Genomic DNA, 16,051 nt, shown 5'->3' on the forward strand with positions numbered 1-16,051 from the left:
TGTGTCTGTCTGTCTGTATGAGGGAAGGGAACTGGCTCAGTAAGAGAACTTCTCGGAGAGGATATATGGGTGTGTGTAAGTTTGTGGGGTTGGATGTTAGGTATGAGTGTGTAAGTCAGTGGGGTGTGTGTTCAGGTGGCTCTGTGTAAGTTTGAGATCTGTGGTTAGATGGGTGTGTCTGGAGGGTGTTGGTTTAGTGTGTGTGTGTGTGTGTGTGGGATATGCGTTTGTAAGTCTGTAGTTAAGTGTGTGTGTGTGTGTGTGTGTGTGTGTGTGTGTGGGTGTGATGTTTGATTTCATCGCTGCGTGGAGCAGCTGTGTACACTAGAGATGTACTGAGGTTTTGATAACAGCCATGGTACATGACCCAGAATGCACTGAGGTCCACTCTGTGTCACGGCCAGTTGTCTTATAACCACTGTCCTTTCCCTTTCATTACACAGAACTGCCTCCCCAAGCGCGGCTTTATGGCCTGCATATACGCTGTGTTGATCCTCTCTATCTGTAGATAAAAATTAATCATGAAATACTGTGGTCAGATGAAATTTTGAGTTTATATACACTTTCACACAGTCCCAGCATGAGCATTGATTATCTTAATGCAAGGCATGTATTTGTGTCACATTAAAGACTGCCACAATGCTGCTGCTATGTGTACATGTTCTGAAATATTTATTATGGTCATACATGAATCATAAAAAATGCTTGATGTCTTAGTGAAGACTTGTAAACCAGGCTTTGTCTAATATACAGTCAGAAAGACGACAAAACACATGTCCTAGTGAGACATCTCTCTCTCTCTGTCTCTCTTTCTCTCTCTCTATCTATCAATCATTGGAAACATAGTAACTAGTATATTACACACATCCCAACTGAGCCTCAATTAAATCTGTGCAACTGGTTTCTTTTTTCTGCTGTAAACTGTTAAAGTATTTCACTTAGGGAACATTGTTACACTATAAATCACATTGTCATGTGTGACCAAGAAATACACAGAGTCTGTCACAAGCACTAGAGATGGTTACACATTGACCTAATCTGCCCTCTACCGTTAGGTTATACTAGTCAGAATAGATAGATTTCAAAAACGTCACATAGACTTTCATGTCACAAATTTGATTATTTTATGATTGCATTGATTTTCTTGCAGGCCTTTGTCATGGGGGCATCCAAGAGCAAGCCCAGAGACCCAGGCCCACGCTCACCCAGTCTGGATGGCACCGCGGGCACAGCCAACAGTGCAATAGGCAGCAGTGGAGGGCAGCATCACATTTCTGACCAACAGACCCTGACACCCAGCCGTAGCAACACCTCAGACAGTACCCGACGGCCAATGGTCAACAACCCAGAGCTCCTGCTGTTTGGAGGAGTCAGTTCCCCCACCAACAGCTTAACCTCACCGCAGAGAGGCACACTGTCAGGTTGGCTACATCATTATGAGTGTGAAGGTTTATCGGGTTTTTCTCAGGCCATGTCCAGACGGCCGCTTGAATCTGGTTTAGATGATGAGAGAGCTGGAGCGGCTGGAGGATGTATTTCTTTTATAATCTGAAATCAACATTAAATTTATTAATTCAACAAAAGCAGCTATAAGGGTCTGCTGGTGGAAAGGTAGAATCAGAAAAAACAGTACTGTGCTTTTCTGTGTATGACTAACTCCATGTCTCTGCTTGTGAGAGGGGATTGATGCATGTTAAATGGGAAAGTTTTGGGTTTTTTTAACATGGACCTGTTACAACATTTATCTGTGTGTTTGTGGGTACCATAATAACCGACAGATTTCTCATGTTTTTAATGATGGTGGGCATTTGGAGTCTAAATTACCAAGTAGATGTTGTGTCAAAATGGATTAAAATAAAACAAAGATCTGTTCCCAGCCAAAGCTGGATTCAAACTCATGACCTCAGGGGGGAGTCAGAAGCCTGCTGTAAGAGAGCTGAAGGCTGGGCTCTATTACACATGCTCTTTCATATTGTGTGTTTAATCTGACTGATGCTTCCCTTATGTGTTCTCACAGAAAATAGGATAAAGCACTGTCTTTTACTATCAGCTCAATATAGTTATTTATTTATATATAATGCTCTTTTTACCTCAGTTATCCTTAAAAAGACAAACACCACTGCCACTTATTTGACCTCAAAATATGAAAAAAAGGTAAGTCTTGGTCTTCTGAAGCAGTGTATGAGACCTAACAGTGTCTGCGTGAGTTCAGTGTTATAATGGGGCCAAATGTGGGAACAGGGAAGAACTCAGAAATACTGACAGTAGTATGTTGACATCCAATTGCGGTACTTACTGACACAAGCATGTGAACTGGACATGGTGACCTGTGTCATACTATTGGATTGCATGTCTGTAATGGATTATAGATTCTAATAGATGACATTGTTTGTATACAGTGTGGATAACGTGAGCTCTCTCTATGTAGGAGGTGTCACGACATTTGTTGCATTGTATGACTATGAGTCTCGTACTGCCTCCGATCTGTCATTCAGGAAGGGAGAACGGCTTCAAATCATCAACAACACGTAAGGACACACACACATTCACACACACACAAAGTCACTCTCTCATACATGCCTCATCTCTCTCTCCCTCTCTCTGTGTCACACATACACTAGGAAAAGCCCGCATGTTTGCCATATAGGACACACCCTCAGTTAAAAAGCAGAAACTACTTAGGGATTTGCCCCCAGTGAACACACACACACACACACAAACACACACTCGTCCCTCGTATGTCTCAGACTGTCGGGCTGGCTGGCTGCCGTGTGTTCAAAGCACATGCCCCCCCAAAGTCTGGTTACCATGGGAACAGGCTCACCACTGACAGCACTGTCTTGGCGGGGGGATGACAGAGTTTTTGTTCCCTTTCTGCCCTTTTTCTGGGGGGCTTCCCGCTCATAGAAGCTCAGCTGCCCGTCTTAACTTCCACTTCTCCCCAGCCAGGGAGGGGAGGAGGCAGTGTGTGTGTCTGTCTCTCTTTCTTTTGTTGTTTCTGTGGGCTCACTTCCTCCAGTTATTTCAGAGCCCTGTTATTTGACCTGAATACCCTCTGTAACACACTCTGACTCAGTCTGGGTGACAATTAACTAACATTCTGTGAACATTAGAGAAATGGTGGGCTATATTACTACACTCTTGTCTTTGTCTGGCAAGTCTTTGACACCTATTGTTCAAGCAGTAGATTAACCATATTTGGCAAGGGAGTCATTCAAGCACCCCCTCCCATCTCCCCCATCTCCCGAGGGAAACTGTGCAGAGGCCACTAATTGTCATTTCTGGGGGGGAAAAACTGTAAATAAATACACACATACAATTGAATTAATATAGATTTTTAAAAAATGAAAGAAAGAAAAAGGTTTGTTTTGTGAAAATTAGGTTATACAGTAACTTGATAGTTTAAAGCGAGTATTTTCTGCAAAATGATTATGCTAAGTTTATGATCATTTTGGTTTTTGGATATTTTTCATGTGCTGGACCAGAGCAGCATGTTACTCATAGCTTTCCATCGTGTGCCTAAGGACATCTCTGATTGGCCACTTTCCTCTCCTAAAGCGCTGCTCTTTACCCCCAAAATTCAGTGGCGACTAGTCATCAAGTTTTTCGTCCAGTCAGTTGAAAGAGCTGTTCCAACAACAACAAAGATCAATCAAACATGGACTGACATTGAAACTGATGGCACAGCCTGAAGTGTCCCAGTCCAAACAGAACTCCTCACATCTTCTAACCTTTTCCCGCTCCACTCGTAGGGACTTTTTAAAATCTCAGGACTTGGCCTCTAATTTAGATACCATAAAAATTCGAAGTGGAAGTGGTTTATATCTACAGTTAAAAGGTTTCAGATATTGAACCAGCTTGAAAAAGTTCAAATTTTTACCATTTGGTAGGTGTCTCTGGGCCACATATTCTTTAAGAGTTTATCCTGTGTTGATACTTTCTTTCCCAATTTTAAAAACAATGTCTCACTCTTGCATACTTTCCTTCCCTCTGCATTTTTCTCTCTCTTCCACACGCTTTCTTTAATTTGGTTTAGGAGAAAGCTTAACTGCAGGTTGGTAACATTGCTCTTTACTCTTTGACGGACCTGTTAGCCTGTGTGTGTTTCTGTGTCTGTGGCACCATCATGTCCCATTAGAATGTCCAACAGAGAACTACCTACCTTTCTGGAGACCAGTGTAAAAACAGTCATCATTAAAACTGGATCAAACAACTACCATCTTGTTGCTGTTGTTGTTATTTGTCCTTCATGTTCACTCTGTAGCTCTAGTCTGTTCATCTAGTCTAGATCTGGTCTGTTCTCCACATTTATTATTTTAGCTTTCATGGCATTCTCATATAGTACCATTGTTGTCTGTAAGAATGTACCATCTCAGCTGTGTATGTTACCATTGTCACTGTACATTGCCTCAGTGAGGGGTACTGCTCTGTTGAACGAACAAGTGTTCATCAATAATTCAGTAGAAATATACACTTTGAATCGCCTATGAATAATATACAGAATATATATGTATAGATATGAAATGTAAAGCCTTATTGAACTGACATCCATATTATTAAAGCTTTAAGACTTGGAAAGACTGAAATATGTGAAATTGATGTGGCTGCGGCCAGCAGGTCTTGTCTTCATTAAGACAACAGTCAGATTACACCAGCTGAGGGAGAGTGTGACTCTGTCTAGTCAGACAAAAAAAGAAATATCTTTAATTCTTATACAGTCAGACTAAAAGAGAAATGTCTTGAATTCGTATACAGTCAGACAAGTGAAATGCACCCATCAAGAGAGTGAAGACATAGAATGTCCCATGTGCACAGTGCTGTCTAATGTTTTTAAATGAGAATTATGTGATAACAGCAAGAACAGAATTACTATACTTATACATACATATATATACATTCAATTAAAGTATAGTCCTGTATGATCAGGTTGGCAACTGAAGATTTGATGGGCAACGATTTAGTTGAGATCTGTGAGTGGTTGTTAGCACAAAACAGTCAGACAGGACAGGTGCGTCTGGGTTAGTGTAGTGGAATGTGTTTGGTTGTGTATGGGCCATTCCATGTCATTTGAACTATAGGCATCCACCACACCATCTCAGAATTGGCTGATAATTTTTTGTCTTGAAGAATACACTCTGACATGACATATCCCAAAATTTTAGCCTCCTACTCCCAAAACTTTTCTGTTTAGAATTTATTTGGTACTCATGGAAACTACCTTTAAAGTAAGCATTTTTTCAGTCCTGGACATTTTTGTGAACTTTAGAGCTTAGTAACCTGGCCACAAATACCACCAGAGATCTGAAATTTTGCATGCTGATTCAAAATTTCCAATAGATTCCAAATCTGTAATTTGTTTTATGCTTGATTGAATGGTTGAATAGATATAGAGGCCAAGACATGGTTACAGTGTCTTACCTAAATTTTAAAAAATGCTTTTCATGCACTTTGTGACAAGGGTCATTTCACCTGGTAGCAGATGTCTAATTTACTTGACATTTTCTGGGAACATTTATGTATATCGAATCTTAAAATTAATTCTTGAAGGAACTCATACTTGAAATTTTGTACATAAAATGTTCCCTGAAAATTGTAATTCAGTTGGACATCTGCTACCAAGTGAAATGACCCTTGTGCACGAAAAGCATTTTTTAAACTAAGGTAAGACACTGTACCAACATTAATGCGTTAATCACTCCAGATGCTATTTATTCTTAAAGTGCCCATACATGTGCAAAATTATTAAAAAAAAATCAGCTCTGCACACTTATTTTCCTGACTTTTTATACCTCGAAAAATGGTTCAGACAAATTTTGTAACCACGTCTTTGCCTCTATGTCTATTCCATCCAGCTTAAAACAAATAACTGATTTGGAATCTACTTGAAATATTGAATCAGCATGCCAAATTTCAAAACTCTAGTCATATTTATGGCCAAGTCACTAAGCTCCAAAGATCAGAAAAATGACCATTACTGAAAAAATGGTTACTTTAAAGGTAGTTTCCATGAGTACCAAATAAATTCTAAACTGAAAAGTTTTGGGGAGTAGGAAGCTAAAATTTTGGGATATGTCATGTCAGAGTGTATTTTTCAAGGGAAAAAATTATCAGCCAATTCTGAGATGGTGTGGTGGAAAGATTTTCCCAATTTGGTTAAAATGACATGGCATGACCCCTATGTGTGTGTGTGTGTGTGTGTGTGTGTGTGTGTGTGTGTGTGTGTAAGATGGGATTAAGTATGTGTTTTGCTCATTTCAGGGAAGGAGACTGGTGGCTGGCACGCTCGCTGACAACAGGAGAAAGCGGTTACATCCCCAGCAACTATGTCGCTCCCTCAGATTCCATACAGGCTGAAGAGTAATTAATCTTTCTTTCCTCTCTTCTTCTCTTTTAGTATCTGGGTCTCTCTTCTTTGTCATGTTATGTTCCTTTTTCTTCTCAGTCCTCAGTCTGTTTTTTTTTTTTAACTTGATTCAGTTCTGTTCATTTACTTGAATTAAATTAGATTCAAGGAAACCTTAACAAAATAGTCTGTTCTCCTCTCCACGTTCTTTCCTTCTTGTGATGTTTTTTTCTTTCCTTTTTATCAATCTGCCTGTTTCTCAGTTTCCCCATCATCCAGCCTAGCACGAGTGTCTCTCCTCTTTTGCATGTCAAATTTAACTTACATGTCTTATATAAATAGACGTGTCTTTTCCGCTACTTTACCATGAACACACGCACACACACACACATACACTTTTTCGCTTTGTGTCCTGCACCTTTCTCTGTCTAATGACTTTTCCATGATTGCTTTGCCAGTCATCTCAGATTGACAATGGAAAAAAGGTAAGACAGCAAATGCACTTTTCCTGACTAAAAAAAACACCCAAGAACAGTGCTTCATTCACTCTCTCTCTCTTTCGCTCTCGCTCTCACTCTCGCTCTCGCTCTCGCTCTCGCTCTGTCTCTCAAGAAAACCCATGGTTGATCTCTACCCCCACTCAGTTTTATTCTAAAATGACTAAATCCACTCAGCTAAATTCACACAGACTTCATGTCTTAGACCAGTGTAAGAGGTTTGGAGTAGGGGGGGTTTGGGGGTCATGACTTTGTTGTTAATAATTAATTAACTAATTAATTAATTTACTTACTTAAACACATTCCAAAGAAACACTTGTGATCAAAATCAATAGAGTAAATAGTTTTCAGTATGAAAATATAAAATAAAGTTGTGGATCAGCCATGGTACTAAACAGTGTCTGTGTGTCTGTCTCTCTCTTTCTCTCTCTCTCCCTCTCTCTTTCTCACACACACACACACACTCATGTCCCTTCCTCCGTGTCTTGCTCAGGTGGTACTTTGGCAAGATAAGCCGCAGGGACTCAGAAAGACTTCTGCTGAACCTGGAGAATAGACGAGGGACTTTCCTCGTCAGGGAGAGTGAAACCACCAAAGGTAAAAAACTCACATCACAGTGGCTTTTGTACACCATTATACATCTGATAATCAGACACTAAAACCCAAACACTGATTTGTATCATTAGAGACAAAATCACTAAAGGTGACTGAGGGGCAGCACACTGGCTACGTGTAGGACAAATTTAAATTCGATAGCGTTTAGTGGTATGTGAGAATGTGTGTGTAGGTGGGTGTTGTGTGTATGTGTGTCTATGTATGTAGAGGTAACTGGGGAACAGTGTGTTGGCCAGGTGTAGGACAGAGCTGAATTAGACAACGTCTTAGTGCTTAGGTAGCTCTCTTTTCCATTGTCTCTCTCTTCTTTTGTTTGGGAAAAGCATCCATCTTGGTTATCTAGCTTCACTTTTCTCTCCCTGCTCAGATTTGAGCTGACTTCACTGCTCCAGCAGTGAATGACTGTGTTGCCTAAGGAATGAGCAAATTGACAAGACAAGTGACAACAGGTTCAATGTGCAAATGGCGTGAAATAGAAATTGTTTGTGTGTGTGTGTGTGTGTGTGTGTGTGTGTGTGTGTGTGTGTGTGTATGCATGCGTGTGTGTATGTGTGTGTGTGTGTGTGTGTGTGTGTGCGCGTGTGCGTGTGCATGTGTGTGTATGCGTGTGTGTATGAGTCTGTTTGTGTATGTGCATTGGAGTGTGTTTGTGTATGTGTATGTGAGTGTGTTTTTGTTTTTGCATGTGTATGTGTATGTAAGTGTGTTCGTGTTTTTGTATGTGAAGTTGTGAGCGTATTTATGTTTGTGAGTGCTTTTGTTTTTTTGCATGTGCATGTGTATGTGAGTGAGTTTCTGTTTGTGTATGTGAGTTTATTTGTGTATGTGTATGTGAGTGTGTTTGGGTATGTCTTTGTGAGTGTGTTTGAGTATGTGTATGTGAGTGCGAGTGTGTTTGTGTTTGTGTATGTGAGTGTGCTTGTGTATATTGATGTCTATGTGAGTGTGTTTGTGTATACTGATGTTTATGTGAATGTGTTTGTGTATGTGAGTGTGTGTGTATGTGAATGTGTTTGTGTATATTTATGTTTATGTGAGTGTGTATGGGTATGGGTATGCGAGAGTGTGTAAATGTATGTTTATGTGAATATGTTTGTATGTGAGTGTGTATATTGATGTTTATGTGAGTGTGTATGTGTATGTGTATGTGAGTGTGTTTGTGTATATTTATGTTTATGTGAGTGTGTTTGTGTATGTGAGTGTGTTTGTGTATATTGATGTTTATGTGAGTGTGTATGTGTATGTGAGTGTGTTTGTGTATATTTATGTTTATGTGAGTGTGTCTGTGTATGTGTATGTGTATGTGAGTGTGTATGTGTATGTGAGTGTGTTTGTGTATACTGATGTTTATGTGAGTGTGTATGTGTATATGAGTGTGTATGTGTATGTGTATGTGAGTGTGTATGTTTATGTGAGTGTGTTTGTGTATATTTATGTTTATGTGAGTGTGTTTGTGTATGTGAGTGTGTATGGGTATGTGTGTGTGAGTGTGTTTGTGTATGTGAGTGTGTTTGTGTATATTGATGTTTATGTGAGTGTGTTTGTGTATATTTATGTTTATGTGAGTGTGTATGTGTATGTGAGTGTGTTTGTGTATATTTATGTTTATGTGAGTGTGTTTGTGTATATTGATGTTTATGTGAATGTGTGTGTATATTTATGTTTATCTGAGTGCGTATGGGTATGGGTATGCGAGTGTGTGTTTGTGTATGTTTATGTGAATATGTTTGTATGTGAGTGTGTATATTGATGTTTATGTGAGTGTGTTTGTGTATGTGAGTGTGTTTGTGTATATTTATGTTTATGTGAGTGTGTTTGTGTATGTGAGTGTGTGGATGCTGAGGGCAAAGAAGGGATGGGTGTTACTTGAAGGAAGGGAAAGATAAAAATAGGTCATCATGTAGCCTGGACTCCATAACCCCAGGACATGTCTCTCACAGTTCAAATGTTCAAAGACAGACAGAGAGAGATGAAGAAAAAGCAAGAGGATGGGTAGCATTAAAGGAGGGCACAAGAGAGACAGAGAGAGAGAGAGAAAGAGGATGGATAGAGACGGAGAGAGAGAGAGAGAGAGAGAGAGAGAGAGAGAGAGAGAGAGAGAGAGATTGGAGCATGATGTGTATAATTGTCATGACACTGCCCCCTGCTGAGCACTGAAAGGCATAGCTTCACCCTGTGCTTCCAATGTAAACCCTTCTCATTTATTTATTGTAGCTTTCCACCATTGTAGCTTTTCACCTGCCAATGATGCACAACTTTTTCTAGAATTTAATGCCAGTGATTCTTCTGCTAGGTGCCTATTGTCTTTCTGTCCTGGACTATGACAACATCAAAGGACTGAATGTCAAACACTACAAGATCCGTAAACTGGACAGTGGTGGTTTCTACATTACATCACGCACACAGTTTGGCAACTTACAGCAACTGGTTAACCATTATCGCAGTGAGTTTCACATCAATAAAATATCTTTACTTTTTTTCATGACACATGAAAGGAGGTGATGTTTTTTCTCATGTGAGCACAGAATCCTATTAATGGAAAATTCAAGGATAACTAATACAGTAAATTAATAAACAAACAGTGAACTAATAAAGAATCTTATTTATGGGGCAGCAACTGTATATTGTTATAATTACTAAATTTGTGTTCACTGATAAAACAATAATACACTGCACTGTCTCTGTCTGTCTGTTTGCCTGTCAGAGCATGCAGACGGGCTGTGTCACTGTCTTACGGATGTGTGCCCTGTGATGAAGCCTCAAACACAGGGCCTGGCGCGAGATGCTTGGGAAATCCCACGCGAGTCGCTCCGCTTGGATGTCAAACTGGGCCAAGGCTGCTTTGGAGAAGTCTGGATGGGTACGTATCTCTCTCTCTCTCTCTTTCCTCCTACCTCTCTCTCTCTCTCTCTTTCTCTCTCTCTGTCTCTCTCTCTCTCTCTGTCTGCTCTTCACTTGAGTGTTGTCTAGTACGGTCATTATTATTGTTTATTTGAATGCCATTAGATAGCTGCTAGAGTTGTAATCTCTTTGGCTGAGCAGTAATTTAGCTGTGGTGTGTTTGTGTGTGTGTGTGTGTGTGTGTGTGTGTGTGTGTGTGTGTGTGTGTTGGCAGGCACGTGGAATGGGACGACACGCGTGGCCATTAAGACGCTAAAGCCGGGCACCATGTCTCCAGAGGCCTTCCTGCAGGAGGCCCAGGTGATGAAGAAACTGCGCCATGAGAAACTGGTGCAACTCTACGCTGTGGTCTCAGAAGAACCTATCTACATAGTCACTGAGTACATGAACAAAGGTATGTCCCAAAGCTGTTAGACTCTTAGAAACACTGGTTTGACTAGAACATACATGTTCTCAGGAGACTGATATTGAACAGTTGTCTTGTATAGTGATGTTAACCTCTCCATCCCTGGAAAGCTAAAGTACTGAACACTTCTTTTCTTCAAGCTCAACATTTAAGTCATTTAAATTATTTGTTTCATCATGCCCTGAATTTTTGTGACATTTTGTCTTTTGAAACTGATTTGAGACAGTTTGGACTATCAGTAAAAAGGTCTGAATTAAGTGTTTTATTTCTCTGTTTGTAGGAAGCCTGCTGGACTTTCTCAAAGGTGACATGGGTAAAATGCTACGGCTGCCCCAACTTGTAGACATGGCTTCACAGGTGAAGAAAAAAAACAGAATGAACCAAAACAAGCCTTTCGGGTGATACTCTAAATGTGATACATATCATACCTTATGTACTCTTTTTGTTTTTACTGTAAACATCACAGAAAAAACCTCAGTTGCTGATAATTATTGATTTTTTCATGCTGGATATGCCTACATCCCTGAACCAAACTGACGTATTTCTGATATTGCAAAAGCTGAATAATTACAATACACAGCCGTGAGAGTGCACATTATGGTCTTTATTTATCTAATAATCATGTGTACACTATCATCACACTGTCTACAGTACTGTAACTATAACACAGACCAAGAACATGCTAAAGCAAATGTGACGTCTCTCATCAAGACTCAGTGAATCAGAACGAGGTCAGTTTGGTCTAGAGTTAAATATAGTAGAGTCATAACCAACTGATGTCTTGTCATGTTGCTTTCCTCAGATCGCCTCAGGCATGGCCTACGTGGAGAGGATGAACTATGTCCACCGAGACCTCAGGGCCGCTAACATCCTGGTGGGAGACAACCTGGTGTGCAAAGTGGCTGATTTTGGCTTGGCCCGTCTCATTGAGGATAATGAGTACACAGCCAGACAGGGTGAGAACAACAGCAAGTGCATCTCTCTGTGTTTCAGGGTTTTTTTCTTCGTTTCTGACAGTCTGTCTTCTCTCGCTCTTGTGTCTCATCTTCAGGAGCGAAGTTTCCCATTAAATGGACGGCACCAGAGGCTGCTCTTTACGGACGCTTCACTATCAAATCAGACGTCTGGTCGTTCGGTGTTTTACTGACTGAGCTTGCCACAAAAGGCAGGGTGCCATACCCAGGTACAAACCGAGCCAATTCCGTGGTGCTTAGCTGACTCTCTCACATGCTCAGGTTGTGTTTTGGTTCATTAAGCGGGAGGGGTTCACTGTCTTGTTACTCAGTATGTACACACAGGTTTGTGAGAGCTGCTGTATTTGTCCACACTGTGACTCATTGCTACTTTTAAAGAGATATATCGCTGAAATGTCAAGGGCTGTAGCACAGCTGTGTCTGGCAAATCAGTACAAGGTCGCTGTGATGTCAAAGATAGGTGTAACAGCTGACAGCATAGATCAGTGTAGTAGAACTGAAAAGCCTTAAATCAAAATAGCTTGGTGCTGGCTACCTGTATGATATAAACAAGAGTTTCAAGACATGGTTAATTCTGAGAGCTGCTCTGTTTAATCCCTGCCCCCACCCACCAATGCTTCTGTCCCCCTCAGGGATGGTGAACAGGGAGGTGTTGGACCAGGTGGAGCGTGGGTATCGGATGCCATGCCCGGCTGAGTGCCCAGAGTCCCTGCATGAGCTCATGTTAATGTGCTGGAGGAAGGACGCTGAGGAGCGGCCCACCTTTGAGTACCTGCAGGGCTTCCTGGAGGACTACTTCACCTCCACAGAACCACAGTACCAGCCAGGGGAGAACCTCTAAAGACCCCCCTCACCACCAAAGGAGCTCTCAGGGCAGGGTAAGAGGGTTTGGAAGAAGCCAGAACATGATACACTACAATACTGTGTTCCCCAAAATAGTGAATGGAAAGTTGATGTCTGCAGAGAAGAGAGTTGTGGGCGTTAAAAATGTTGGGATGTTGACTAACAATCTGAGTGGGACCACTGGACAATGGACAGTTCATCTGCTCTGTACTTAGTTTAAATTAAGTTATTACTATTATTATCATTGGTTACTCTTTTACTGCTAATCTTTTATAGTAACCAGCTCTGTAATGAATCCTTAGGTCTATGATCTTTTTTGTTGCTTGACTGTAATGGATTTGGTAGTGATGCTGAGCCTTTAGCTGAATGCACAACAGAGACAAATTGAAAATGCAGCTACTATAATCCTTTTTTTTTTTTTAGCAAAGTTGCTACAATATAACTCCACAGTAGTGTATTATGAGTACTGCTGTTTTGATTATTTTTCATCTATTTAATGTTTTTGGTACTGCTTATATTCAGGTCACTCACCACTGATGCTCAGCTAATCCCATTGTGTTATCACCCCAGATTTTGTAAAGCCCCTGTGGCAGATGCTCCAGATCTGCCAATCATTTCTCCTCTCCTCCATCAAACTCCACCCCCCTCCTCCTGTCTGCATCCTCACCACACCAGACATGTGCCACAGCACTGGGGTTCGCAGGCTATGGCCCGGCTGTCCTCATTAACCAAACTTGGCTGTGTGTGACACACACTGTGGTGTCAGCAGACGCAGTACTGATGAGTGAGACTTATATGGTGTCAGTGGACAGTAATTGGGAGCTCCTGCTGATGCTGTAAGGCCCTGACCCATCTGAGGAGACGCAGTTACAGCTGGGCTCATGTGGACTCAAACCCTGTTGTCCTGCTCTAATCAGTTGGCTATTTTAAGAACTCTTTCACTTACAGCTTGCATCTACAGGCTCGTTAGAGTCTCTTCTTCATTTCTTTATTTCTTTTGGAATGCAATGCTTTTTTTCCTGGAACAGCTGGAGACTGTGCTTGAAGGAAAAGTGTGATGCCTAATGTGATTTGCTGTGATTTTACTCACCATCCAGCCGTAATGCAAACAGCTGAAAAACATCAAACAACAAAGGTTTAAACAGACACTGGTCTCCTCCATGAGCAATGACATCCAGCCAATGAAACAAACTCCCTGGTCATACCAATGAAGAGACAAGTGTCTGATCAGTTTAATATGCCAACTTCACTTTCATACTTTTTTCTAATCAGACGCAATGACAACTACTGATAATGAAGTCTCCTGCTGCGAAAGGCAGGAGCTTTGGATTTAGTGCTGCAGTGATTTATACCACTGAGATAAGAATTTAACTATTTTCTCTTGTATAAAATGTATTTTTATGAATTTGCTCTTTTTTCATACAGTACATTTGCGGATGAGCATTGAAATTAATCTTGAATTTTAGTTTTTGAATAATGGTTATGCAATGCTAATCGATGGACCTGTAAAATACGAGTCAAAGAGCTTGAATTTTAGTACACATTTTGAAGAGGTGATTTTTTAAGAATATAACAATGTTTAGAATACAAACTAATCAGGTTCTCAATGTGGTCCAATATTCTGAATCATGATTTTTGGTTCTGTAATGAGTTATGCAAATTATCCATCACAGGAGACACGCTCTCTCAACTTGACATACTTACCTAAAAAATTACTGACCAGACTAGTGTATGACTAGTGATAACGAACATCATCCACTGTAACATGGCAACATGCCTCATGTCTAATGCCTGTCATAGAACCAACGGCAAAGTTCAGTGAGAGTTTACTTTATACTGCGTTCAGTCCTAGTCTGTGATCCTGGTCTATCACAGTGAGTTTCTTAGAACACATCATTCCATATGTCAGCAAAGTTGTCTGATTTTAGGTCAATACATCTGTATTTTAAAGAGAGTTAGTGAAAGAATGTTTCAAGTCATTTGAATGACTTTTTTACAAAAAAAAAAAAAACCTCATTCAATATTATGTGAATTTACACAGTGACATAACACTTTGACACCAACACTTTGCCAAATATCACATAAAACTGTCAAGACTACTGTACGTATAATGAGAATGGGCATACGTAAGGGACTTTGGACGATGATGATGATGATGATGAGTGGGAAAGAGCAGTTGCTCTGTGGTGACCTGTTAGGGAAGGCCCATGGTTCCGTTTGCTGTCGTCGTTCTGTAGTGGTATTGTAGGTCACAGATGGAATATGTCCAGTGATCCAGAGTTATTGTAAATACTGTCTGCTCTATGACCTCTGTAAATACCATTTTCATAATTTATTCATATTGTTTTAAGTTGAGTTTATCTGGCCCAGTTATTGGTTGAATTTTCAACACCATCCTCCCAGTGAACCATTACATTTTACGTAACATGAAACAATTTTATGTTTTTTGAGATACTGCACTCTGCCAGTTACTTTTGGACTATAATTCAGTTAAAATGTATATATTAAGCCATGTAAAAGATCAAATTAAAATGAATATGCCCATTAATTCAGTAGAACCGGCAGTGATAGCTGGAGTGTAGAGTTGTGCCACCCAGTGCTGTGACTGGGTTTTTTTTTTAACACACACCTTTTCCACATGAACTCTCATCTCTTACACTGGTCACTCTTTAACCCTACTGTGACAGGCTGGGATTGAACTGAACAGGGTGCTTCACCACAACTTGTCTGAATCGTCCTCTAATGGTTCATGTGAAAATACACATCCTTAAATATGGGCTCTCTGAGGATATGCTATATAATATAATAATTGCCATACTTTTTTTCTGCCACACACAATCAGCCAGTTTTGTTTGTTTTTCTCTTTTTATTAAAGTTTTGTTTTGTTTTTGTTTTTTGTTATTACTTCAAAATATTTTGAGTTTTGTTACAATGTGCTCAGTATCTATTATAAATATTCCAATTGTAGAGTTATAATAAAGATTCTGGTAGAGGAGGCCACTTCTACCATGCCACAGAATACTGAGTAATGTGGGTTGTGTTCTGTGTCAAGGGGGAGAGAATTGGCTGTTGTTAGGACTTCATTAAGGTTGCCTATGGATGTTCGTCTAGACCTGTAAGACTATCCGCAATAATGAGTGGCACAAACATTGCCTCAGTTCAACTCAGTTTTGGCTGCTGTAACGAATACCAGCATAATATTGATGGACACTATGTCGACAATTTTTGATAATTCTTTTTGTGCCCTTCTGATGACCTTGACTGATTTCTGGTATGTTTCACCTATGCAGTTCTTACCCATTATGGAATTCCTCTTTTGTGGATTTTTTTTTGGTTCATTTGCTGTGAATTCCCAGCAAATAATGATATTGTTAAGCAATACAATGTCCTAATTATGATTAAAATGCTGAAGAGGTAAATCTACTTCAGAGCTGTAATAAGTGACATCATTTTATCTGTTTTTTAAGGTGCA

General features: G+C 40.2%; 1 protein-coding gene across 2 annotated transcripts in view; it reads left to right on the plus strand.

Annotated features, from left to right (window-relative positions):
* The window catches only part of src (v-src avian sarcoma (Schmidt-Ruppin A-2) viral oncogene homolog), a 32,955-nt gene extending 17,528 nt beyond the window's left edge, over positions 1–15,427 (plus strand). Inside the window, exons 2-12 of one of the 2 annotated variants that reach the window (XM_030770302.1) lie at positions 1,151–1,421; positions 2,429–2,528; positions 6,259–6,357; positions 7,334–7,437; positions 9,749–9,898; positions 10,160–10,315; positions 10,571–10,750; positions 11,043–11,119; positions 11,565–11,718; positions 11,814–11,945; positions 12,369–15,427. In XM_030770302.1, coding sequence (XP_030626162.1) covers positions 1,160–1,421; positions 2,429–2,528; positions 6,259–6,357; positions 7,334–7,437; positions 9,749–9,898; positions 10,160–10,315; positions 10,571–10,750; positions 11,043–11,119; positions 11,565–11,718; positions 11,814–11,945; positions 12,369–12,577 — 1,623 coding nt within the window. In that variant the 5' untranslated portion in view covers positions 1,151–1,159 and the 3' untranslated portion in view covers positions 12,578–15,427. The remainder of the gene's footprint in view (positions 1–1,150; positions 1,422–2,428; positions 2,529–6,258; positions 6,358–7,333; positions 7,438–9,748; positions 9,899–10,159; positions 10,316–10,570; positions 10,751–11,042; positions 11,120–11,564; positions 11,719–11,813; positions 11,946–12,368) is intronic. The other variant, XM_030770303.1, reaches the window with a different exon arrangement.
* The last annotated feature ends 624 nt before the right edge of the window (positions 15,428–16,051 follow it).

Source organism: Chanos chanos, chromosome 3 (assembly GCF_902362185.1).
Source record: "Chanos chanos chromosome 3, fChaCha1.1, whole genome shotgun sequence".
Lineage (NCBI taxonomy): Eukaryota > Metazoa > Chordata > Actinopteri > Gonorynchiformes > Chanidae > Chanos > Chanos chanos.